This window comes from Kryptolebias marmoratus, linkage group LG12, assembly GCF_001649575.2.
Source record: "Kryptolebias marmoratus isolate JLee-2015 linkage group LG12, ASM164957v2, whole genome shotgun sequence".
In the NCBI taxonomy this organism is placed as follows: domain Eukaryota; kingdom Metazoa; phylum Chordata; class Actinopteri; order Cyprinodontiformes; family Rivulidae; genus Kryptolebias; species Kryptolebias marmoratus.
Window position 1 is genome coordinate 10,327,306 of NC_051441.1, and position 26,855 is coordinate 10,354,160.

General features: G+C 40.9%; 1 protein-coding gene across 2 annotated transcripts; it reads right to left on the reverse strand.

The window, feature by feature from the left end:
• Positions 1-321: 321 nt before the first annotated feature.
• Positions 322-26,828, reverse strand: glis2b (GLIS family zinc finger 2b). 2 transcript variants are annotated; one of them, XM_017435939.3, is made up of 7 exons: positions 25,926-26,828; positions 7,013-7,214; positions 6,675-6,799; positions 5,243-5,380; positions 5,003-5,136; positions 4,800-4,918; positions 322-4,540 (listed from the first exon to the last, which is right to left on the reverse strand). In XM_017435939.3, the coding sequence occupies exons 2-7, from the start codon at positions 7,188-7,190 to the stop codon at positions 3,795-3,797; spliced, it is 1,440 nt and encodes a 479-aa protein (XP_017291428.1). In that variant the 5' UTR covers positions 7,191-7,214; positions 25,926-26,828; the 3' UTR covers positions 322-3,794. The 2 variants fall into 2 exon arrangements, with proteins under 2 accessions (XP_017291428.1, XP_017291427.1); XM_017435938.3 differs by having other exon boundaries at positions 25,921-26,828.
• Positions 26,829-26,855: the final 27 nt, after the last annotated feature.

Sequence of the window (26,855 nt, forward strand, 5' to 3'; positions counted from 1 at the left end):
TACACCAATGGTAAAACATATCATTTAGAACAAATCTAAATAACTATCCATGAAGATTATGGTTGCAATTTAATAATCTAATGTGATTGTCAGGATTTTCACATAAATCATATTTACCTCTCAGAACAGTGGTTCCAACTTCTAAAAATATCCAAAGAAAGTGTTTATTTATGGCCTCCAACCACATTGTATGATCATGTTGTGAACAGAGCAATTGAAGTATAATTTCTTCTATCTGAATGGTCCCATTTTGCATCTCTGTAGAGTAATCAGAACAGCAATGCTGCAAAGTTTTATTCAGGGACAATTTTTCACTTAAAGTGCAGTTGTGTGTTGGAGCAAATTAAGTTGTATTTGTTGAGCATGTAGCATACATGTAGCACAGCTAAAATACAGCTGATGTAAAATCAACTGTATTTTACTCAGTTTGAGTTTTTGGCTTATTTCTTTCCATTATGTAATGTTTTTGCCACAAAAGTGGAATTAAATTATTTTGTTGTGCTATTTGTTCCTTTCAAACACATAAGCACAAACTATTTATAGTAAGAACACAAATATTAGCTGTGTGTCATCGGGACAAATAAAATCTTTAGCGTATGTGATGGCACATTTTTGGGTGTTCATGAGATGTATCAAACAAATCAGAAATATGAGGAGTGCATATGTAAGGAAAAAATGCAGAAAACCTTTTTTAAGAAAGTTTAAGTTGCTCAACAACTAAGGTGAAAATTGTAAATTGTAAAAGTTTAAAAAAAGTCTTTCCTTCCTTTCTGTAAACCTGACCAAAATAAAACTTTAAGACGTGCTGTTTGGAGGTTGATCTTACACAAAGTAGACCAGAAACTTTCACTAAAATGTTGAAATTTAAGTAATGGCACTTTGTTATATCTAATGACCCATCTGGTGTCCAAATGTCAGGTTGCTTTAGAAAAAGCTCAGATCTTTCCTGCTCTCCATTCAACCCCGTTAAAGACCCAAACTCGACAGCAGAAAGCTGATTGCAGAGCAGTCATTGCAGAAACAAGAAGCAACATCAACATCACAAGAAAATGTCTCGTCTGAACAACAGCGGGGAAAAAAAGATGACAAAAAATACAAAACAACTATAGGTGGATTAATCACCCATAAGAGAGGGCAATGGAAAAATAAGATGAGCGAAATAATCAAATGGGAACAGGAGAGATAGAGGAGTGTCATCAGTCTCATGAGGGAATGTCGTTTGTTTTCAGAAACTCCGCTCCTGCTCCTCATCCTCTCCAACATGGCAGTGTCACATACAGGAGCAATACAAGTCTTAAAAGACCCCACAACAGCAACACATTTTGCAGAAAAATGAAATACAAGCAAACCATTTTTTAAATAACTGATTCTAAAGCAACATTTTATAAAATGTATAGTAAGTGCATGTTGACTGCTTAATCGAACCATAAGAAGAAGTTTCCCAGAAGACTTTCTTTTTTTTTTTTGTCTTTTTTGCCCCTTTGGACAGGATAAAATGAGGCAGTTTGGAATAGTGTGGCTTCTTGTCAGTCCAGCTGTAGGCAGCACTGAGTGTCTCGCTCCCCCCTCAGCTCTGACACAACGTGAACATCCTATTTGTCCCTCTTCAGGTAATTTTGTCACAACAGGCTCTTGTTGAGGCAAAACTTAAGCTGATAAGTGGACCAGCACCTGTTTCTCACAGCTGGTTTGAGGTCATTTTAGTCAAAAAAACAGAAAGAAAGAAAGCAAAGTGGTGTTTATCAGGACAGAGGACCTTTCATACACAAACTGGCCGTGTTGATTGAATTACGGTAAAGCAGCTGGACAATCCTGGAGCTGAACAGTGAGAGTTCTGTAAGTCAGGATGTTGGTCACGTCCTGCCAGAGGGGGGAGTCAGACACACCAGTGCCTTAAAAGCAATAACTCAGAACTTTTGAAGCGGAGTTCTGTGGAAAGGTTGCAAAACACTGATACATTTCCTTTTGTATATAGCTCTGTGAATGACATCATTTTGAGGAAATACAGTTTATTTTTGGCTGAATTGATGAGCTAACTGCTCGTCTGAGTGGAGCTAAGACCAAAGTGGACTGCTGTCATCTTAAAACTACTCCAATGTAAAAGAATTCAGAGCGGTTCATGAAAATGCCTTTTAGAAACATTTACACTGCCATTAATTTCACATTATACACTTATTACATTAGAGTTTCACCCATGATTTGGGTATTTGACTGCATGATGGTCTTTCTAGTGCAAATTGACCATTTAGTAAAAAAGCTGATGGTTGGATTACATTGAGTCAAGATAGTTTGTCTTGAATAACAAGTAAGGAAAAAAATGTTCAGGCTACATTTTTAAATGATCTTGACTATAGTGACATTATTTATCATTATTTATTCACTATTTATCTCAGAGATTTCACAGTCTTCTGTCACTGAAGAGTAAAAGTGCTATTCCTAAACTGGACTTTGTATTATGTTAATTCTGACTTGATTTATTTAGACGTTGATGAAGGAGTTATTTGCAAGCTAAATACCAGCTAGGCTGTAGCACTTCCTGTGAGGCCTGAGTCAGTGTGGGCAGAGTATTATAAAAATTCTGCTAGAATAATGATAAAAATGAAAGCAATGTAAAGGTTTATGAAATAGAATTTGCATGAAACACTATAAAACGTTTGAGATTGGAGTTGTTTAAAGACAGCAACGGTCCACATTGGTTTGACCTACTCAGACTAGCCATTAGCTTGTCAATCCAATCAGGATTAAACTTTATTTCTCTAAACAGCAATCATTAAGAGCTATCTAGAACGAGATACTTATTGTTCATAACCATTCTACAAAACCTGACTTCAAAAGATTTGAACTATCCCTTCAAATTTCACTTGTGAAGAAAGAGGAATTTAATTGGTCATTGTCAGGTGATGAAACACCATTTGTCTGTGTTAAGACATCTATAAAGTCTAAACCCTAAAAGCCTCTAGTCAGCACAGCTGGAAAAAAGTCTGGTGGACTAGTCTGGTCTGTGTTGGTCACCCTCCCCAAACTGGGGACAGATTGTCAAAAAAAGTGCTCTTTCCCAGTTTATTATGTTGCACTGGAGGAGCTGAGAGGTTAGCAGCAATTTTGAGGTCTCAATACGTTAACCAGTTGATACCATTAAGTGCTCTGTTTCGATGACCTGTTCTCTGGACAAATACAGGAATGTCTGAGTTCACTTGCTTTGGTTCAGCAAGCTTGTCTGGATTATATTATTCACATCAACCTGTGAAAATACCTTTAAAAATATGAAATATCTTCCCATTACATGCACATTTGCCTAACTGTGAGTGCTTCATTCATGGTGTTTGTATCTCACTGCTAAGCTGGAGGCACACTGTCAAAGTACAGTCATATAAATATCTAATAAAGAAGACTTTTACAAGAACACTGAGCACTAAGACCGTCGCATTTATGGTCCCTGTCCACAGAACCAGCAGGAATGGATAAAGTATGAAACAAGAAAGCAAAAAGGAGCCTGTTTGTAAGGCCTTGTGATTAAAAAGCAAAACAAAAAACAGGACGCCATGTGTTCCTGAATATAGTTCTTGGGCCCCAAGTTTAGTTTTTTGACAATACAAGAGGCTTGCGTTGTACAGGTTGTTGTATATTTAAAACATGTGAGGCATTGTGTTTATCTGATTTCTCTTCTTTTAAAAGCCCACTGCCTGGAACTGATTGTGCAAGCCAGTCACCTTTAACCTCCTATTCTTGCTCTATGGCATTGACCCTCCTATTCGACCCCCTGAGCTCTTCTGGAATGTGTGTGTGTGTGTGTATCAGTTGACCACAGCTGGCTTCAGCACCACAGCACCTGGTGGAATGACCACCCAGGACAGCGGATCATGAGACCCTCCTGTTGAGAGGTTTAGGGCCCCCCTAGGCACCTCATCCTCAGCTTCCTCTCCTATGCCTTTCTTTGCCAGGTGGCTCGGGATCCTGCGCTCAGATGTGGCCCCCGGCATCGGAACCATTGGCAGTCCGAGGGTCGAAGAGGGAAACGCCGGGGAGAGCAAAGGAGACTTGGCCAGGCCCAGGGGTGAACCACTGAAGGACAAGATGGATGTGCCTCCCAAGCTGGTCGGAGGGGAGTTGGAAGTGCCCAGAGTGCTGAGGTCCAGGGGCCTCGAACTGAGGGGGGACAGGGGCAGGGCACCACCCAGGCCCTGCAGGGCGTGACCTCCCAGAAGAGCAGCTGCTGCTCCGGGGATGATAATATGGGCTCCACTCAAATAGGACAACTCTGAGTCCTTACTGCCACCACCATTAGCAAGCCCTCCACTCTGATTTCCCTTCAGCAGAGAGCCCACCCCTCCAGGAGAGCCCTGCTCCTGAGCCACAAAGTGGCCGTGCGCTTTGATGTGCTTCCTCAGAGAGCTGGGATCTGTGTAACGCTTCAGGCAGCCCACCATCTTGCAGTAGTAGGGCTTGTCTACGTAGTGTGTGCGCGTATGTTTGAAGCGGTCGCTGGAGTTGGAGTAGCGCTTGTTGCAACCCTCATAAGGACAAATGTAGGGCTTTTCACCTGCAGAGAGGAGAGATTATACACATGAGATTTCATCAAAATCTTACATGTTCACGTCTGAGTTTCTTCTTGATTACAACCACAAATCTAAAAAAGTTGGGACATTGTGTAAATATAAATAAAAACAGAATGCAATGAACAGAAAATCTCATAGGCCCATATTTTTATAATGAAACTAGGTAAATCTATTTACCATTGACTATTTACTATTTACCATCAAGTCATTTATGTTTTACTACTCTGTGAGATGAGCACTGACCTGTGTGTGAGCGGTTGTGTATCTTTAGATTCTCCAGGCGTGAGAAGCTCTTGTTGCAGGTGGGACAGCGGTGGGGTTTCTCATTGGTATGAGTGCGAATATGAATGAGCATTTTGTACCTGCATTCATCCACACATAGTATTAATAATCTTATCATCCATTTCTTGATTTCTATACCCAACCAGTGTAAAATAAATTCTCACCTGGCATTAAACCCCCTCCCTTTTCGAGCACAGCCCTCCCAGTGGCAGCAGTACCCAGAATCCTTCTCAGGTTTGACATGAAAGTCATTGACATGGTCCACTAGGTCTTGTAAGGAGTCAAAAAGCAGATGACACTGAAGGAGGGAAAAGAGTTTCTGATAAGCTTTTGTAGGGACAATACCATTTTTATTTAATTTTTCAATGTTTCAGTGTTTTTTTTTTAAGATTTCCAATTCTCACCTTCTTCCAGCGACAGGCCAGTTGTTCATCTGCTGAAAGGTCAGGAGAGGCCCTCTTATCGTTTTTTTGGCCAATAAACATAGAGGACGGCAGGTGAAGTCCTGCCCCAGGTCCAATTGGCACAAAGAACTGAAATGCCTGTGAGGTAAGAGAATTTTATTTATTTATTTTTTTTGTCAAACTGTTGAAAAGAAGATCAAAGAACAAAATTTTAGTTCAAGAGTACTTAGAAAATCATGAGCTCAAAGTGACAAAGGGATTGGCTGTTAAAAAGACACAAATTACAGGTTGAGTGCATCATAAAAGCTTCAAATATACAATAAAAATCTCTATAAAAGTGAAAGTACTTGTGTAGTCATTGCTCTAATGAGCAACTTTGAAGCATCACATTCTTGAAAACAGACCATCAACTACATAACCAGTAGAAATAGCCTGACTGACAGGAAAAAAAGGAAAAGCCTATTCCCGCTGAACTACTGATTCTCATCTCTCTTCAAAAGATCCATTCCATTTTTCTTCTAGAAGTTACCTGCTGTGTGCTACAAAACCTCCCAACATCCCTGAGCTCAGCATGAGAGCTTTAAGATTCAATGAGCCTCCACTGGGCCTCAAAAAGCTAACGCTCCAACTCACACACACTGAGTAAAACCTCAGCTCAAGCAGAATTGAAGATGTGAAACCAGGGGAGCAAAGATGAAGTTAGAAAAGGGATGCGATTGTGCCAAAGATCTGCATGTGACAAATTTCATAAAATGAGACCAATTCCCTACGCAGGGAGAAATGCAGCTTTCTGCGCAAAACTATGCAAGCTGCTTTGTAAGACTGTGTAGAGGATAAAGCATGTGAGTGTTTGCCATATGAAAAAAATGTAAGACACAGAGAGAGTAACAGCGTCCTGTTGATGTCCACAGGGGATAAGTGTGCAGCACAGCTCAGGGGGGCAGTGGGGTGGCTGAATGGCCTTAGCCAGCATGTCTAGATTCAATTGCATGGGAATTGAATTAGGCGGCATGAGGTCTGCATGGCTGTAGTTTGTCCTAAATCTGATTAGACATGTACACACACACACACACACACACACATCATGCCAGAAGGCTACTGAGTGCAAACTGCACAGACAAAGGCATTTGTTGGGGAGACAAGACATGTTTGATAAGAGGCCTCCCATCTCTTGCATAACACGATTCCCTTATGTGAGTGTGACACAACCCTATGTTGCTCCTGATTTGATGACCCCAGCAGGCCGAGTCACTCTCTCTCTTTCTGCAAAACAGAATAAAGTTTGGCCACCCACTCCAGCACTAAAATACAGTGTTTATTTTCCAAACACCTACAAGAAGTTATAGAGTGCTCTCTGAGTAAATAAAAACTGGTTTAAGCTTTCTTTGAGTACCTGCACATTGTCTGAGTGTCGACTGCATGTCATACTCACCCCTGAAGGGACATAGTTGTTCATTTCTGGAGAACTGGGGGTGTGACGGGAGGAGGGAGACATGCTCAGGTCCACTGCAGGAGGGGTTGGGGTATCTGTTCGATCATGAGGGACCACCTGCACACCTGAGAAAACAAACACATGTTGGAGTGACCTCTCCCTCAAGGTATCTGTTTCAGGAACACCGGTCTCAATTGGTGCTTTCAGAACAAGCAGTTATAAGGCTGATAGTTGTGTGTTGTGAGTCTTTGGTTTTCTTTATATAGTGCAGTTCGAAAAAGCTACCATAAACATCTGGAAGGAGCTCTAGTAGGGGAAGACTCATATTTGTTAACTACCTGAGTGTGGAGATCCTGGTGATGCAGGCTCTATAACAGCCGTTCCATCATCTGTCATATGGAGTTGGCGAACACGCTCAAGGTGCAACGGCGAGAGGGGAGAAGAGCGCACACCTCTGTCTTTCCCATTTACCCGCCGAGGGAGTTTCAGATCCAGGGGCTCGTCCAGGGACAGCATGACTGCAACCCGCTGACCTCCCAACTGCACAAACAACCACAGAGGGGGAGAATGGGAGGAGTTAGGTTTGTGTTGATCCAGTAAAGCTCATCTTAGTGGTTGCACACATAAAAAGGTGAGGATTTATTAGTTTGCCTTCTTAATAACAGAACCAATCAGTTCTTCCAGCTTTCAGTTGACAATTAATATATTAAAGAAGAAATATTTCATAACTTTCTGTTTCTGTATGAGCATCGAAAAGTTTCAACAGGCAGGGCAAAGAACCTATAGCTGCTGACTGTTGGGAAAAAAGTTTCCAAACATGTCAAAAACTTTTGAATATGCATCAAAGGAAAAACTATGTAGCTACATTTTTTGCAAGATGTAAACTTTGCATTTTTTTCTTTTTGCTTTTTAGTATTTAATTTTACAAAACAAATTTTAAAAAGACACAAAAATCACAAACCCTCTTGCCTTTTGGACAACAGTTCATGCTCTGTTACCACTGACAGTATAAATTCTGCCTAAATATTTTCCTGCCAATGAAACCCGACCAACTGAGAAACACCATGAGAAAAAAACGTCCCCTACAGCAGAGGGGAGGTTCTCACACCTGCACCGTTTCCCACATGAATGTTGTTGAAAGTATCTCACATTTCAAAACCCTGCTGGGTACGAAACACTCTCCAACAATGGCAAACCGACCACAATAAGCTGAAACACTGAGTAAGCCAAAGAAAAATAAACACTTGCACACACGGTGAGAGCTCTGTGACCCCCCGTCTCCTTTTCCATCCTGACCTTTACTCACACACTCTTCCTGAGGAATTTCTAGAATCCGATCCAGATGGTCGCCCCCCACTGCCGGCCCTCTTTCACCTCACCCCTTGGCCAGTCAATGGCCTTTGCACCCTGTTGCATCAACGCCCCCCCACCACCCAAACGCATCCAAAACCCCCACAGTGTGCACCTTCAAACTCTGTGGACCACTGAGACCTGTAGGCAACGCTGCAGGCCTTTAACTCCAGCTGTACCCGCTCCGTCCACCCCCTTCTCTAAACACACTGACCTCTGGACCCTGCCTGTGGGCAGGATGCTTCGTTTAGCTGTCATTCTGAACTCCAAGTGTCATTTTCTTCAACCACTAGACATTTAGATGAACCCAATCAGTTGGAGAAACTGTCATTTGTACATCTAACACCAGATGATTGTTTCAAAAGAAAAATAAAGGGCCTGACATTCCTTGAAGGAATGCATATCACCCGCTACTTTTCATACCAGAGTTTTAGACTGAAATCATCTTATGGTGAGAAATGACAGAGTTGCAATTGTTTGGTCAAACCTTGACATTAATCTCTTAATTTCATGCTTAGAGTATGTGTTGTGAATGACTTTTAAATACTACTACATGAAAATTTAGCTACAGATCTTGCACAATGGGTAATATTTGGAGTATGTACTGTGAATGATTCCCAGTCACTAACACGCTAGATTTTAGAAAAATATTTGTGAAACAGACTTAATTATAAATATTTTTTTGTTTCCTAAGGTCAGTTGGCTGTGGCAGCCATCTTGATCTAAATGTTCTATAAAATCTGTCCAGTGGTTTGTGAGATACAGACAGACATACAAACTCACACAGACATGGGCAAAAAAAATTCTATCTGCCAGGTGAAAAAAAATTGAAATTGATAAATGAGTGATTCTGACAGATATCAAAGGATTTCCTGCATCATGTATCCAAGCGTCGCTGAAATAAAGCCAAGCCTCCAGTGATCCCAGCACTTCAGGGTTCACTGCTCCTTCTCACCATGCATACATGAACACATCTCCTCAAAGCTTTTCACGTCTTCACAGCACAGAAGCAGCGTGTCCTTTATTCCAAGTGCAGGTGTGACATAAAACAAAGAGATTCAAACACACACATATACCCTATGCCTGAATGTGTACACACAAACACACACAAAATTAATTTAACTATAATTTCACAAATTTGTCTGTCCCCATCTCCCTGACACAAATGATCAGAGAAGCCACGGTTAGCGGTGAATGGTGGGCTTTGAGAGCAACTGGCCAGCAGCCACATGAGGAGACCTCGTCTCTCTGGGAGGCATGAAGCCAGGAGGTCAGCAGGTTCACCATTCTGACAGGCCACCAGCTCACACATCCGGGGGGGGGGGGGAAACGCAATCAGCCACAGATAAGAGGATGATAATGCACACACGTACTGGCGCAAACAGAGGATTATACTGTACGTGCACACAGAGCAGTACTATGCTGTTATCAGTGACATCTCCCAGTGATGTAAATATTGTGTTCTTCATATAAAAAAGAAATATTATCGGGGTTTATTCTGATTGAAGAGCACACAGTTTGTTGACATAACACCAGAAAGAAGTGGGGGAAAAATATTACATAAACATGAGCTTATCTTGAGAAAATGACACCTCACAGAATTAAAGGTGGCCATTGCAAACTATGAACTCAAACATAAAAGTGTCATACTGAACTATATCAAATAGTGTATTTTGAAACAGTTTACTCCAGTAGTTTTCCAGATATATTGATATGCAATTCTGAAATGCAGGTACACATTCAATGTATACAAAGCACTTTTATCTGCATATTCTACTCAACAAATCTGAGCATAAACGTGTACTAATACATAAAAATTGTCAGCTTTTTTGATTCCAACCCGTTTTTCAATAGACATCACCATCGTTGACCTATTTCCATTCACTTCAGCTGTTTCCATAGATAAACAAATGTATGTGGTAGTTTGCAGCCAATCACAAAATTTACTTATAAATGACTTTTTTGATTTGCTTTAATTTAAGGACATATTAACCATCAATATGAGGAAAAAAACTGAGCATATTTTGTTTCTTATTTCTGAATGATTTTTACAGATCCTCATGACAGTGCAATAAGTAACTTTAAGTAGTAGAACAAGTTAGAGTCACTGAAAAAAATTAAATAAAATAGTTCCCTGATACTCTTACAGGTTGAAGAATAAAATGCTCATGTTTGTTGTGGTGTAACATGAGACAGGAACAACGGGGCTCAGACAGTCAAACAGGTTTCTCCACCATCTGGGATCTGCTGCATGTATCCACTTTCACCTGCACAGACTGCACATATTTAGTTCTTTGTATTTTTAGCCACACACCTTTTGTAAACATGACTGAACAATTTCCAACAGTTAAAGCCAGCTGGATTGGCTTCAACTGGCTCCTGGGGTGAATAGTCAAAGTTAGACAATAATGCCATCAACTGAGAAAATAAATGTTTACTATACTGACTGTGAACTTTAACATAACATCGTAGTTTCTTTCCTCTGCATTGGCTGGATAAAATTTAGTAGAACTCCTATAACACAGAGAGCAAAGAAATTTGGATCATTGTTTGGAAAAAGCAGCAGAAATCAGCTGTCATCCACTTCAGATGAGTAAAAGCCTTTACCCTAAATCACAGACCAAGAGTCAGCTTAACCTTATCATAAATCCTGCTCTAATCCACCATAGGGACAAATGGTTAACTGGTCTTCTATAAGAATCATAGCTCATGCTATAAAAACTATAAAGCAAAGTGAAAAACATTATTCCATATATTTCTGGAACAGAATACCAATATCATGAGATTCAGTCTCTTTCCACTCTTTAATTCATCAAACACTCCAAAGCAACAACTAACCATGAAAAGCATCCTATCCAGCTAATCATCCCTAAATCCCAGTGGATTGGACCAGAAAAACTCCTGATGAATCAGTCCCCACTGTCATATTTCACCTCCACCTACCCTCATGATTATTGCTTGGAGAAAGAGCAGAGACTGGCTGGGAAATGACTCACAGTGTGTGGATCTTGGACTGGGCTTATACGGGATCTCGACTGCATCTTCCAAACATTCACTGAGAGGGGGCTTGTGGGAAATATGAAACAAAGCGGCAGGGCGATGGACAGAAAGAATGATGCAGTGAAGGGAAGACTGTGACAGACCACGAGTGCATGCCTGTGTGATGTGTGTGTGTGCGTGTGTAAAAAGCTTTGTGGCGGGTGGCTGTGAAGTTTGAGGAAAGGGTGTTGGCTGGGCCCCATGCAGACTTCCTTGCTCGGCTGTGGGGTCGACAGCATCTCTGAAAGGCAGCATTGTGCCTCTCTGGGCCCTCTCTTCAATCTCCAGCAGAGTAAACACTGACTACGGCAGCTAAACGGGTGGGAGGGAGGATTGCAGGGGCCACAGTGAGGATATATGAGGGGGAAGAGGAAGTTGAGGAGGAAGATTCCTTAAAGAGAGGCTTGTGTGTGTCCTCTTTAGCAACCTTTATCACCTATTCCCCTGCATTAATCTTTCCCACCTGAGTCCTAAATTGCCGATCCAGTGTTCTTTGATGAGGTTTGTGTGTGTTAGAGGGCAAGTTTGGGTCAAAAGCCGGACGTGTGGGATGGTTAAAGTATGAGGGTGTTCAGATGGGCATCAGGTCAAAAGGAGGCCTGCATGTTTCAACACTCATGGATCAGTGTTTGACCCTGTTCTGACTGCCTGATCTTCTGCCTGATCTGAGCTGAGGAGATACGTCTGCAGGGGACTGTGTTTCTGCTCAGTCTGCTTCGTTCGACGCTGCTGAAATGAGCTCCAATAAACAGCATTAAAAATCTAACCATAAAGCATAAGATGCTTATGTTTCAGGGTATAAAATCACATTGTGTAATATTTTGTTTTCCGTGAGTGTTTTACAGGGTGAAAGAATGTGTATGTGTACACATTTTGTACGACCCCCTCTGAGGTTGGCTGTAACCTAATCTCCCTCCTGCTGTGACCCTGGGAGGTGGTCTGTAGGAGGTAAACTATCTCACCCCAAGGCTCTCTCTTTTTTCCCATTTTCACACACAGGCAACAAGACCAGTTTATCTGAGATAGCAGCACTGTAAAACAGCACTACAAAAACACAGTTACTCTGATTGATTTTCCTCTGAGTACCACAAGAATAGTATACTTTTATATAAAACAAATTTTTGAAGCTGTGAGGCGATGTAATACTTTTTCCAGACCAAGTGATTTGACAGATTATGTCAGAGATATTTAGGTATTTACTATCATATGTTGCCTTATTGGGCTACGTAGTAATTTTCACAATCAGCTTTGACCGTGGAATTACTAAATCTGCAAAACTTTTTTTTTTTTAAATAGGTGATAAAGTGTGAATTCTGAACAGAAAAAAAAATGAAATTACTTTTACATAATTTAAAACACAAATGTGCAAAATGCAACAAGAAAGCTAGAAGCTCCCTTGGGCACTTTGGTCCTGGCTTCAGTGTTTTAAAGAAGAAAACAAAACAACTTCAAATAATTAAATAATTATTTCATATAAAGCCTTAAAGCAACTGAAAACGAAAATGTAAAATAAACATCTAGGACCTAAATATCCAAAGTATTTGGACTAAAATGGATCTAATAGGAAAAACTTTTTCTCAAAATCTAATATTTTAACCAACATTCAAATGCCGATCAAGCATGCAGACAATGATAAAAACATACTGGGGTAAAAAAAACAGTAGCTGCCTGTAAAAAATGTTTTTTAAAGCAGTCAATCATTACGAAACTACTACCGTTGGCTACAGGTTGATCATGACATTCTGAAATATTCTGTGATGTTAGATTTTTTTAAAATTTTGTTAGGTCCTGATATTTCAACCTAATGTGCAATTTTTCCATTGCTCAAGATGACAAGATGACTACAAGATGACTATCATTAAAAAAATAGTCTACCAATGTTTTAATTCCTATATTTGACTAAAAATCATAGAAATATGACACCCTAAAACTAAAAGTAAATTAGCCAAGTCAATTTAATATGAGATTGCCATTTTAGTTTGGATACAAGTGATCCAAAACAAAACAGTGAGGCAGTAACATGTTTACTGCTGTGTTAGATCCCCTCTTCATTTAGCAACAGTGTTTAGAAACTGAATAGACCAATTTTAAATAAAAAGTTACGGCTTTTTAGCTTAGAGGATGAACTTCCAAAACTTCCAAAATATATATTCAAGTTATGATTTGTCAGACCACTGTTTCCCATTTTGCCTCAGTCCATCTTAATTTGGCTCAGTTCCAGAAAAGGCAGATTTTTATCTTGTTTTTCTTTGCATGGTTGAGTAATGACTTATGTTTATCGAGGAGGTGATGAACTGTATTAGATTTTCCTCCAGGTGTTTTTTTTTCCTTTCAGTAAAACATAACTTTCCAGTCTGCTCTTACACCTGTCCTAACTTGTGTTAAATGTATTAAAAGTAACATTCAAATGCATTTTAAATCATTGATTTCTGTCCAAACTTTAGTGTGTTTTCTTATCAGTAACTCTGGGTTATTCTTGCAGTCATTTTAAATTGGGATTTTGTTATGGAGTTTGCTCATTAGAAACGTAACCTTGTTGTTAGGAAAATAGACACCGAGTTATTATTTCAGCTCAACTCATTGAGATTATCACTTATTGTTAACAGATTGAATAAATTTCTTTAATCTTTTTCTAAGCATCTTCTCATATTTTTGAAACAAATCATCAATAAAAAACTGTTCTTAGTAGATGTGTTATTGTAATTTAGAGGTTTACCAATGATGCTAAAAAGACCCAGTATCTAGTTGCAGAAGGTCAGACTCAAAGGTAGTGAGTGACCTGTAGGTGTGGTGTGACCTCTGAACTTTGACAGCTGGGTTCTACATCTGCAGCTCAGGTCGAGGTAAAATAAACTGAGTTAGCACTTCCATACAGTCTCTCATTCACAATTACCTGTCAACAGCAGGATTTATCTGATCGGTGTTTGGACTGAATGAACACTTCAGTTTTCCTTGATGCAAAGCTAAGTTACCTTAAAATCTAAAATCTGTGTTTATTTCAAGACTAAATGAAGTCACTCTTTCACTCCCACTTGTGTCATTACTGACGTATCCTGAAGTACTGACCACTTCAAACCCCACCTCTGCTGGCACATCCTCCACCCTCATCTCTCCTCAGCTGATGGATCACCAAAACACAAACACACACAGACAGCTGGGAGAGGTTTTTTTTTTTTTTTCCTGCGTCTGTCTTCCTCAGTCATCCTCCTTCTCAGCACTCCTCCTCCTTTGGGCATCTTATTTCCTTTTTCTTTTATTTTCCTATATTTTTATTTTCTCTTTTACATTTACAGCTTTGTTTTCTCTTTATCTTTTATTTCATTCTTCTCTGACTTGGGCTGCTCCGGCCCTCTCATCCCTTTACCAGTACGTTAAAAGTAGTGATGTTATTCACACACTTCTTTAGAAATCTGTATTTTTTTTTTTCATTTTACATCTCACTGAGCTCTGTTGTTCATGTTGTTAATTTAAACCCCTACCCCTCCTTTCTGAACCCTGCTGCAAACACATAGACTCTGAGGCAGCATTATGTAATAGCAGCATGCATGGAGCCCCCAGGGAAGGGCTACAGAGGAAAAACAGTTTGTGGACTGCTGGAGTCATAATGACTGGAATACAGAGAAACAGGCACCTGAAATAATTTGTTGCAACAAACAAAAAAATAAGCTTAAACCACCACTTTTTGTTCAACTGTTTTAAAGGGAGAAGAGAAATAAAAAGAGAGCGGAGACAATGAGGAGAGGAAAGACAAGACGAAACAAGGAGCAGAGGAGAAAAGAGGGAGGATATGAAGTGAAGAAAAAAAAAGGGAGGGGTAGATTTAGTAAAGTAAGAAGAAAGTGCAGCAGGAAGCTGCTCGGCGAGCTACCGATGGCCTCCAGCCAGAGTTTTCAGACACGGAGGAATTCCAGGCAGAAGGCAGAGAGGGAGGGAAGGTGCCAGGAGGGAGGGAGGGAGGCGCAAAACGAGGAGGTCGGGTCGTGCGGTGGTTTGTTGTCAGAAGGAGATGGGAAAAAAGGAGCAGCACATGATTCAAGTGGTATCTCAATGGCTTAAAATAACTTGTTTTGTTTTGATGGAAAACTTTTAAATAATGATAGAATGATTCCAACTTTCAAAAGTTACAATTTAAAACTTCTTTTCTATTTTATACCAAGAATAATTTAATTTAATTTATTTATTTTTTAGTTTATTGTTTTTAGTGTCTTCATGTTTTCTGTTCAGGTGTCTTTGTCTTGATTTGGTTTTTGTTCTTCATGTCCTTGTGTGCTGTCACTATTCACTCCTCTCCAGTCACTCTTTGGTCTTCCTGCCACGCCCATCCACACCTGCCCCAAGTCTTGTTAATTACTTCACCTGTGCCCACTTTCCAATCACCTCCTCTGTTTAAAAACCCGGTCATCTCCTCCATGCTCCGCTGGTTCATCGTTGTTTCATGTCTTGTTATGCTTGGATTTTGTTATGTTTAGTTTTGCTGCCTCGTTAGCCTTTTTTTTTTTTGTTTATCTATAATTTTAAAATAAATAAGTTTCTCACCAAGATGAGTCTGCACTCTGGGTTCACCTCCTTCTCCCCGGTACCTGACAAAAGCAACCCAAAACACAAAACTAACTGTTTTTTGTCTTTTCTCTGTGGGAAGTTGTTTTTCCTAAATGGAAGTGAAATGTATAAGAAATTCTGTTCAAAAATGCAGCCAGTGGAAAAGCTTTTATTAACAGTCAGCATCTGGTGAGGCAGACAAATAATATTCTGACAGCACCAATACTTTTGTTAATTTAGAAACTTTAAAAATAGACAAGACTTCATGAGACGCTGGAGCGAGACTGTCTGCATATTTTTAATTTAAATCAGTTCCGCTCAGTTTGTCATATAGAGAGATTAAGGCAGAAAAGGTCTATAAAAAGTGTTTTGACTTTACATTGTGTCAGTAAGCTTTATAGCCTGCAATACCAGGGATTACCCCACAACATAGTGATATGACTAAAGTGATATGAATGGATGGACGGATGGACATTTCTCACCCTGTAGTTTGTTAGACGATGAACAAATGTGCCCTAAAGTTAAAAAAAAAATCTTGTCTGAGTTATTTTGATGGAACAAATAAATAAAAGAAGCAGATGCAGCTGGAGAACTTGGTGGCTTGATGGGATGGGGCTAAGACATCACCTTCAGACAGTTTATTTATTAAACTCCCAACTATACTGTCCAACATGAGCCATGACAGAGAGCATACGTGTAGCCACATGTGTTTTCAGTCACTGCTTTGGTTTCCTCCCTACCTGAATAAGTGATTTGACTCTCTGATAACAAAAACAGTTTTGATCTGTTTCAGGATAGCAATCAGAGGATTAGGACTGTTTTGACAGTAATGAAGTCCAATAGTAACATCTTTGGAACTTCACACAGCAGCACTGAAGGCTTTGAGGAGCAGTGAGTAATGTTTCAATAACTTGAGGCATTTTACAACATTGCTGTGTTTTAGTGTGCAGAACAGCGTCAGGAGCCTATGAACACAGCAGGAAGACCACAAACAGAGCAAGAAAACAGAAGATATGACTGACGTCCCTACGCTACCTTGTACTTTAACCTCCAATAACTCTGCTTATCCTCTCAGCCTCCAGCAGTGAAGACATTCCCTCCAACCCTCACTCCCTATTTTTCATCTCAGCTCTCCCACACCATGTAAACAAAAACCTGCCTCATCTCTGCTCCATCTCCACTTCCTTCTTTCTTTTTCTCTCTTTCTCTCTGTCTTCCCCGTGCCTTTTTGGAGCCCCCCTCCCTACAATCAATTCCTGCGGCCTCTCCCCCCACAGGCAGTGATGCAATCCTCTGACTCCTGCATGCAATCATGGGGTCTGGAGTTGGATTGTCAGCCAAGCAGGGGCGTAGCCACACCACGCTCGGCAGGAAAGCAACAGGAGAGGAAAGAAGGGAGGTGGGGAGACGTAAGAAAAGAAGGAATAAGGCCAAAAAGAGGAGGAGGGAAACAGTCAGAGGCTGTGGGGGATACAAGCAAAAAGTACCTTAATAAAAGTTTTACAGTTGTTCACAACTTAAGTTCAGGCCAACAAGGTTTTTTGTGTAATGTAGTCAGATCCTTCAATAAAAAGAAAACTTGAAAGAATTTGCTGATGATCAAATAGCACAAACATCTCAGCTTTTTGTCCTCTCATCAGCCCACCAACCAGCTGTGTCTGTTTTGCTCGGATTGCTGGATGTGTATTTCGGAAGTGACAGCTCTCTGCTACTCCCACACTAAACGCTGTCATTCCAGCTGACTCACACCAACATTAATGTTACGACAGAATGATATTCATGTAATATTTGTGGAGGTGGTACACTTCTTAGATTTAAACTGGTGGTTTGAACTTATTTCAACAAAAACTTTTCTCCACTTTACCTTGGTGGAGCAGTCCAGATAACACATGTTAGCACTGTGTGTGTGTGTGTGTTCGTGTGAGTGTGTGTACAATGAAGTGGTATGCTGCATTCTTTCAACTGTGGAGGTGCACCCAAGCAAAGACTAATCTTGTCAAAGAAAATGCACTTAAACTAGGGTGAACATGAGATTATGGCACTTTAAGGGGCTTTAAAAGATTTTAAGTTGTTTCTTTGAATCAAAAACTTGTGCACATGTGCATGTGTACAAACACATCACATTCAGCAAACCTTTGTTGAATTTGCAGAAGCAGACCTTCCCTACCGGCAGCATAACTGAGCATGGGGTCAGGTCAGGAATGCAAAGCACAGGCACCTGCCTAAATCTTTAAAATACCAGGTTTACCCAGCACACACACAGACACCAAACACTTTGGTGGACACACCCTAAAATTCATGTAGGATTTGAGTTTTAAGAAAAATGGCTTGGGCTCACTTACACTTTGCTTCCAAGCAGCCACACTTTATCAAATGTTTTTTCAGGCTTTCTGAAGGTTTTCTTTGGACATTGGCTGTTTTTTCACTTTTTTGTGTGCAGTCCTTATGCCTGACCATGACAGAATGGTCAGAATACTGCACCATGTGTGCTTTAAAAAATGACAAAAAGAGGACAAGTGAAGGATAAAAGAAAAAGTGTCATATCCAAAATACTGTCTACAGCAGATGAACAGTACCTTTAGGTCATGTTTTCAAAAATAGGGGGGGGGGGGATCCAGCAAAGACCTGATACAGGAACTGAGAAATGCATTAATCCTTAGTGTATATGTCAAAATAAAAAACTATAAGTTGATCATCTAATGTATTATCTACTGTAGTGGTTCAAAAACGTTGGGGTCGGGACCCCACTGTGAGTCATCAAACATCAAGTAAGGGTTCCCTGATGCTCTCTAGAAATTAAATTAAATGTAAACAAATTGATAGTGTAAAATAAATACAACCATAAATTATTTTTTTTAAAAAGCATAACAGTTGTTAAGACTGTAATGTCATTATGCTCTCATTTAAAGTGTTTATTAGCAATTAAACCAGTAACATTTGTTTTTATTTTCTATTTCACAGTGAATCTTGTCCTGTGTATTCTTAGAGTGGATGCAACAATGTTGAATTTCCCTGCAGGGAATAATAAAGTATTTGTATTCTATTCTATTCTATTGTAATCTGGGGGGGGGTGCTCATTCATAATCACTTGTTGGTGCTAACACCTGTAGAAATACTGATTAGGAACACTTTAAAAGGTTATAAAAACATCTGGCTCCTTGGAAGAAAAGAATGAAAATGTTAGGGGACACTCGAGGCTTTTGCACAATACTGTACATTGTATTTGCCAACCAGTTCTAACCCACTAGATCAGAGGAAATTTTAAAAAGGTCCAAAAGCTTTTCCTCCCTTCTCTCTGCTCTTTTCTATACAGCTATAGGATGAAGGTAATTTTGTAAGAAGGATATGCATTATGTAAACTGAAAAAAAGCAGCAAATCTGAACTGTAGTTTTTACACTCCAGAAGCATAATCAATGTGAGCCACTCCTCCAGTTGCACTTCAGAGGTCAGAAACCAAGTATGAGCACACTATTCGTGCAGGCTTTATACCACACATATAGTACTGCAGGATTGCTGGCTGTTTGCTGTAGAGTTCAGACTAGTTAAGAGTATTGTGGTACCGCTCCAGCTTTGGGAGGGGTGAGTCTGTCTCACAGTCATTTCCTGGATGGGGATATTATGGCACCACACGCATGAGAAACAAACCTCTTTCACATTTACACACTGACCTGAGCCACTTTTATTCTGTACACACAAATCAATAAAGCAAGTGTGCGAAGTGAAACCTCTGGAAAGTGGGTCTACTTATTCAATAATTGGGAGATGTTGGGGGCTGTAACATGATTCAACAACAACTTTATGCAACATGGCCTCTGAGAGACTGGGGGTAAGGCATGGGGAGGTGAGGTCTACCTCAGCTGTGTTGTAAGTTTTTTCGTCCTAGATACTGAAGATAGCCACTTCCTATCTCTGACAAAGCTTGGGTGACACCAGTGCACCAACCATGCAAAACAGGAAGAGTGAAGAAAGGTGTGCATTAGTGGGTTTGTACAAAGAGACAAAACATCCCACACCAAAGCACACTGAAAAGACAGAAAAACAGGAAAAGGGAGAAATTCAAACCAGAGGAGAGAAATTAGTTGACCAAGAAACGTAATGTGTGTTTTTGTGAGTACTTTGTGGGGGTCACTTAGAACCTCTGCTGCTTTTAAATCTGGGTGTGCCCCCTATACTGTCAGCCATACCTCCATTTAAGCCTTTCTGCTTCCCGGTTCTGTGATTACAAACGCATGTTCGCACAAAGCATGTTTTGTCTTTTCCTCATAAGATTGTGCCAATTTCACAGCAAGTCCAGCATTCTCCCTTCTCACATGGCACGTCTGTTTTCTCTGGGTAACCCTCAGCTTACAGACACTTCCCACCGTGGTTGGCAAAAGGACAGAGTCAATATCACAGTCTTTTCTCTCTTGTCTTTCTTTCCCTTTGTCTATTTCCCCTTTCCTTTTTTTCCTCTGTATTTCTGTATCTAGCTCCACCCTGCAGCTTTCATCTTTTGCAGCTCCATCCAAGAAAGATGAACAGCAAACGAGAGCAGAGAGGCAGATACAAAGGGACAGATGGAGGACGGCTGAGATGGTGACAGACATAGTGAGCTATAATGCTGTAAAATATAGCCAGGCTAAACTCTTGCTTTAAATTTGTTGACACATGCAATTTGTTGGAAAAACGAATGAGAAGAATCTGGAGCTAATTTCTAATTTGAATTAATCAAAACTCACTAATCAAGAGCTAAAACATGTGCCATGGACAACTGCTATCATACAGTAAATGAAAAAACATGGAAAAAAATAATATTGGGAATGCCAATTATAGGGCCATCAGTGTTTTTTAGTGGGGTTCTGTGGAAAGGTAATGAACAGTTAATATTTTACCTGTTGTACCTTTGAGCACCCAAAGTTTAGAGAAAAGAGGTCAGTTCATTCATTCATTGCTGAGAAGAGCACCCCTTATTAGATACAGTGTTTCTCTTGCTTGTTTTGCCCCACAACAACTAAATACAAATTTGAGATAACCTGAATACAATTTCCTCACTGTTTTGAGCCCTTTGTTCCTAGCAGATCAGGTCTTGAGACCTGCTAGGTTCTATGAAGATTGGTGCAGCACAAGTAACCACCATTCAATCCAGGTTCCACAAGGGCTCTCTTGTTTTGTTTCAAGGACTTTTCATTTGGAGCCAAGATTGTAATGTTCTTTGACATCTCATCTTTTTGGCCATCTCTGCTTTTTAGCTTTACATCACAGTTCAGCTTTAAGAGAGTTAAATAGCTATTTGACTTGCAAAGAATTATAGCAAAATTCTTTTTGAGGACCCTAGGGATCCTGAGTACCACTAGCAGTACTTTTACCACAGATTGAGGACCATGAAACTAAACTATTCCTTTAAGGACAGAGCAATACTCATCCTCTTGCACATTATTCTACCCTAAATCACAAGTGACATCCAAAATAAAAAAAAGAATAGCTCACTTTGACTGTTATTAACTAAAACTCAGAAAAGCAATTAGCAGTTTTAAGATAGTGGCAATCAATATTCAAGACAGCCTCTGAAAGCTAATTTACTTTAGCAACCAAATGAAAACAGAGAGGCTACTTAGAAGCATCTTAGGTCAAAACATGTCTCAAAATCAAACCTAACCAAACCTAAAGCATTTCCCAATTACATAAGGCTCCTTTGCAAAAAAGAAGAAGGGGAAAAAAACTTCGCCAGTACACATGAATTAAATTAGTGCTGGCAACATCTCCAAACCGCCACAGAGAAGGTAAACACTCACAGACCAAAGCTTTTTCCCCTCCCTCCTTCTTTTACAGCATGTATAAGGAGAATCACTTATATAATATACTTGTTGTTTATAAAGCTTAAAAGCTCTTGGAAAGATGAAAACTCAAAGCCGATAAAGGGTGAAAGAGTGGATAGAAGTCAAGTTACGCACAGAGAGGAGATGACGTCCTAGAAAGTTGGGGATGAGGGGAAAAAGAGTGGAAGGAGGGGGTGAAGGGGCAAAGTCTGGAAGCTAACTGACAGGACTGGATATGCCCAGACAGGGAACCAGGTCCAGGCCCAGACTTGAGAGTCTTATTTGAATCTTAGAAATGCCTCACCCGTCTCTCCTTCATCTCCTTCTCTAAAATAACCCACCATCAGTCCCACTCCCCTGCTCTGCCTTCACAGTAATTCTTCACTCAAGCTTACTGACAGAGCCTCTCGCTTATTCAACTTCTCCCTTTCCTTTTTTTTTCTTCTGAAAAACAATCACATAGATTTCAGCTGTACCATACAGCTATAGTGCTATTCAATGTATCTGAGAAAACCAAAGGTGCTAAACAAGCAAGTAAACAATAATACAAACCAGCTGTGAAAGTTCTCTGCAGAACTCACAGCTCATAAACTGAAAAACAAAAAAATCAAAGGAGATAAAACTATATCTACTTCTACTCTCTGTTAAATATTAAATATAATGCTAAAAGGATCTAAAAACATACTTTTGTGCCAGCTTCTTTACTGATGTTGTGCTTTTGTGTCTTAGCTTTTCTGCTTTTTTCTTTATTCTGCCCTGCACAGACAAATACATGATCTGCATATTGTCTGAGAAACTTTGCAAGCTGAAATTTTCTCATGAGAGAAATACTGAGCAGGGAGAGCAGAAGGTGCTTTAAAGAGAATGAAATGAGGCAGGGTGGGGTAGCTGGGGTGAAGCACTGCGCTGTCTGTGTTTATTTTGGAAATGCAGACCTGAACACTCGCAGCAGAGAAACAGACTTCTGATCTTTGTCATAGAGGAGTAAAACCCCTGCACTCAGTTCGGATGTCCCACCAAGTGATTAAAAAAACAAGGACGGGGTAGAATATGTACCCTTATGGGGACCATTTTAACCCACCCTGGAGACCTAGGAATGGTGTGCTACGACAGGAAACAGCAAGGCTGTGAAGTGATTAGTGGTTACAGTTTAACTGGAGAAAAATGCACGTTATTTGAGACACGCCAGCCAGGCAACAAAGAAGTATGAACTGATGTCTGTCAGTTTGCAAGTTATCATGAGTCAGCCTCTTTATCTGCTCTGCCTGTTCCTAATGTATAGTCCTGAAAATCTGATCATCATCCAACAATCGCATCACACAGGGCTCAGTCACTCTTTTGACACATGGCAACGATTACTGATAAAAGCTTTTGTGGAAAGAATGTAAGGTACTGGGTCATAATGATATAAAAGCCAAGTCATTTACTGTCATTTTCACGTTTTACTTAAATTCAGCTTGAATAAGCTCCATTTTTCCTGAATATTATTTGAGTCGTGTTGATATGTCAGCCTTGTGGTGTGCGCAATTCGCTCTTATTTAGCAGAGCCACAAAAGAAGCAATCATCAGTTTGCAGTTATCTTCAAATTAATTCCAAAGAAAGCAGATGAAGTACCTGCAAACACTTGAATGATATTATTTTGATATTACTGCAACACAGAATTCAGTGTCGAACACGAATCATTCATGCACACATAAGAATAGCGACTCATCTCCAACTGAGCAGAATTTTCTAAACCTTTATCCAAAAAGGGCCATAAATATTAAGCCATAAACCTTTGTATGTCTTCCATTAAGAGACAGATGGCTTCATCTGGAAACACAGTTCAAGACCTCTGCCTGACTCAGACCAAACATTGGTAACGTGACCAAAACAGCAGTTGTATTTCATTTGTCAAAGCTTTCCATCTTAATAGCAGTGACCGTTTTCAAGTGCAACCACAAGAAGTCTGGACCTGCCATGGGAATCTACCTCATGTGAAGATTAATGCAAGTGTGCATCAGGTGCCCTGTTTTCACAGCAAGCTGCCTCATTCACTGACCGCTGTAATCCTCCCTCCCCTGCTGCTCAGTTGCCTTTTAGCTTGACCATAATCCACAGCAGCTACGGCACCCCACTGAGATATTAATTCAAACACTCAAACTGGCTCCACTACTTTAACATCTCACTCACTGGTAGCGATTTCCAGTCTTTCTCCTCAAGTGGTAAACATGCAGTATTTATGTGGCTTCACGCTGCACTGTGTGAAAGAACTTGTCAAAATGAATTTTATATCTGAATTGCACAATGTGTTTGCATCATATGTGGTCCACTTTTATTAGCCTAGCTTGAATTATTAAGCACAAGTGCAGTGTGGTTTCCCACCATCCTCCTACACCACACGCCTCTTGGTCACTCTCTGACGCAGGGAAATGCCATGAGAGTCCACCTTTTTACATACAACAGCTGCTTTTACAACAGCTTTGGACCTCAGCTGAATGATGTCACACACAGTTGCAGTGTGGGGCTCAATCTAAAAGGCACATGGAAAATTGAGAAGGGGGTAACAAAAACGCCCATGATTTGATTTCAGGAACTGAGATGGTGGAAAGTCTTTGTCCACTGGTGCATTAATTACAGCAATTCAACCCTTAGTCCTGAGCATGAACAGGGTGGTGGGCAACACTGGAGAGCGGAGAACTCCCTTTTAACAGGAAGAGACATCCAGCAGAACCAGACTCAGGAAGGGTGGCCATCTGTCTCAGCTGGCTGAGGGTTCAGAGGACAGAACAGATGCAAGCATTTGGCTTATCGGTACAGATGAGCGCTTTTCCTCTGCAGCAACTAAAAATTCAGAGTTGTGGCTTTGATTGCAAAACCAGTGTTGATTGTCCTAGATAGAGGTCAACTGATATGAGTTTTCTGGTCCAATGTCCAATATATAGCTTTTTCTTTGGCCAATGTGTATTTTTTATTTAATAAAATATAACAATAACTGCCTAACTTAAATAATCATGCATTTAACAACCCTTAGAAGAACTTGTACACCTCAAAATAACATATAGAAGAACATTCTTGCTTACAAAACTATATTGTGAGCCAGGAAGCTGGTTGTAGCAGCTGCTTCTACATCTTCCTTTCCCTACATGGTAATTCATATAGTATGTACAGGCATGGTCGATTGCCAATTTTTAAATAGTGGCCAATATCAGCTGAATAACTATCTCTAGAGGCAGATGTCTCTTTGACTGACTTCAGACTTTCTCTTGGATGGAAATTATGGCTGACCTGCAAATGAACTGTTCATAATCTTCTGATTAGATAAACAATGCACCAAGAAGGCTGCAGATGTGTGGAGAACCTCTGTTCACGGGTCTTTGGATTAAATAGGAAGAGCCCAAAAGAAGAAGCATATATGACGTCTTTCACTGCTCCTCTTCCACACTTTAAGAAAGATCCAAAAGCTAGAACACCCCCACGAGCAGTTTGACACTTTTTTCTTGAACCTACACTCAAAATACACACGCTCATCTTGGAAACATACAATCATTTATAGAATGATCCAAAACACAACTGCCCCCCTTTTGAATATACCTCGATCTACACTAGCCTAATGTTTTTTTTTTGTTTTTTGTTTTTAATAATCAGGCCATATTCCCCTCCATCACAGGCCTTGTTAGGTTGCCTTGGCAGGACTCGGTTCTCTCCTGGAACAATGGGCCCATGGGAGGCAGCCAATGAAGAGAAGGTCCATGCAAACCCAATCCCAGTGTGCATACAATTAGGCTTAGGGACAGTGGAATTGCTTAATTGGAGGAAAATGGTTCTTTATCTGGGTCTCTCTGTGTGTGCTCATCCTTGCCCCCTGTAATGCACACTTGGCCTCATCTAACTAGAAATGAGCTGAACAAAATCAATAAAGTTGCCCTTAGTCAGTCCTGATCGTTCCTTAGTGTTTAAAAAATTGTTTTTATGTTTAAATCTGTCGTTGTCATCAGGAACATGGATGTCAAATACTCAAACATAAAACAGGAATAATAGTTTAAAAATGAAGAATATGGAGGCATTTGACCTCTTTGTTTGATTGTTTAAATGACCACCTGCACTGTGCACAGGTTGAACTCTATCAGATCAGAGAGCTTCTCCACAAGCCTGTGCCTCTGCACAACAGCTGGCTGGGCTGGGATGTGCACCACTGGGCTATATAGGGCAGGATTTGTGACTCTGCTCTAAAAATGTCTCTCAGGGTTAACGAGATGGATGCTGAAGAGAGGATGTGGACATGTGGGAAAAGGTCACTTGAAATGGGTACTGAGATATTTTCTGTGGAAATGGCACAAACAGCTCCGGCCTTGGACCGATAGTTGCGCTGAGTCCAAGCTGCAGGATTTGGTTGCACCGCTGCTGGAGATACTCTGAAAATAGGTCACAGTCCTGCTTGAACTCGTGCCGTTTGTCACACTGCAGGAGGAAGGACCTTACCAGTGTGGACAGTCAGTGTATATAATATGCAGAAAAATGAAAGCGTTGCCCCTGGCTTACCTTACCGGGAAAACGCCGTGGACGTGTCCGAGATGTCTCCGGTTCGGTCCACGTCTCTGCTCCCGCGGAAAAACTTCTCAGGTCCTTCTGCTCAGACCGCGTCGGTGCGAAATGACTCCTCGTCAATTTTCTCGTCTTTTCTTCAGATTAAAAACTGAACATAAAGCTGACACGTCTTGAAAAACAACTACTAGGTCTCTGCTGTAGAAGCGGTCTGTTCCCAGACCATTGTCGGTATTATTTCTAAGCTTGGAAAAATCCAACATATAAGCTCAAACCCGGCGTATGTGACAGCCGGTTGTTTAAATAAAGACTAATCTACACAATGACTGCCTTGTCTGTTGTCGCAGGATGAGACTGTTGCATGTTTTATTACCACTGGTCAGAAAGTGCAAACACCTGAATCCACAGCCTGAACTGTTCCCGCTGAGGAGGAATGAAGACCACTGCTTGGGTTGTGCACCAAAAGCGCATAAAGGTGATTCCTTCCCGAATTCAAAGCGCATCGCTTAATGGCAACGCTGGTCAAATGGGGGGTTTCCTACGGGTGGTCGTGGTCCTCCAAGGGGGGGGGGTGGGAGGGCAGTTCAGAGCAGAGGGATGGCACGAAGTGGTGGATAGAAAAGACAGGGCGGGTTGGCGACGGGGTGTGGGCTGGATGGGAAGGACCTTCTCCTTCTTCTTCGGTGCGTTTCCAGATGCAGGGATTCGCTAGCCTGATTGCTTTTCGCGCAGTTCTCCTCCGGTTTCTTGCTGTTTGGTTTTGTTTCCTTTCCTTCTAAGCACTCGAGGAGACGCGGAGCGCGGATGGCCGTCTCCCCCACCACCGTCTAACGCGCACAGACATCCGCCCGGAGCGCAGGCAGCCCGTCAGGACCAGCCCAGAGCCTGCCACCTCAGCGCATGCTTACTGCTCCGCCCATCCTCCATGGGCA

Excerpts from the sequence above, each read along its gene's own strand:
- glis2b (XM_017435939.3), bottom strand. The coding sequence starts at position 7,190 with ATGCTGTCCCTGGACGAGCCCCTGGATCTGAAACTCCCTCGGCGGGTA. Across the intron at positions 5,137-5,242 it reads TGGCCTGTCGCTGGAAGAAG|TGTCATCTGCTTTTTGACTC; the intron begins GTGAGAATTGGA and ends TCCCTCCTTCAG. Across the intron at positions 4,541-4,799 it reads ACACAACCGCTCACACACAG|GTGAAAAGCCCTACATTTGT; the intron begins GTCAGTGCTCAT and ends TCCTCTCTGCAG.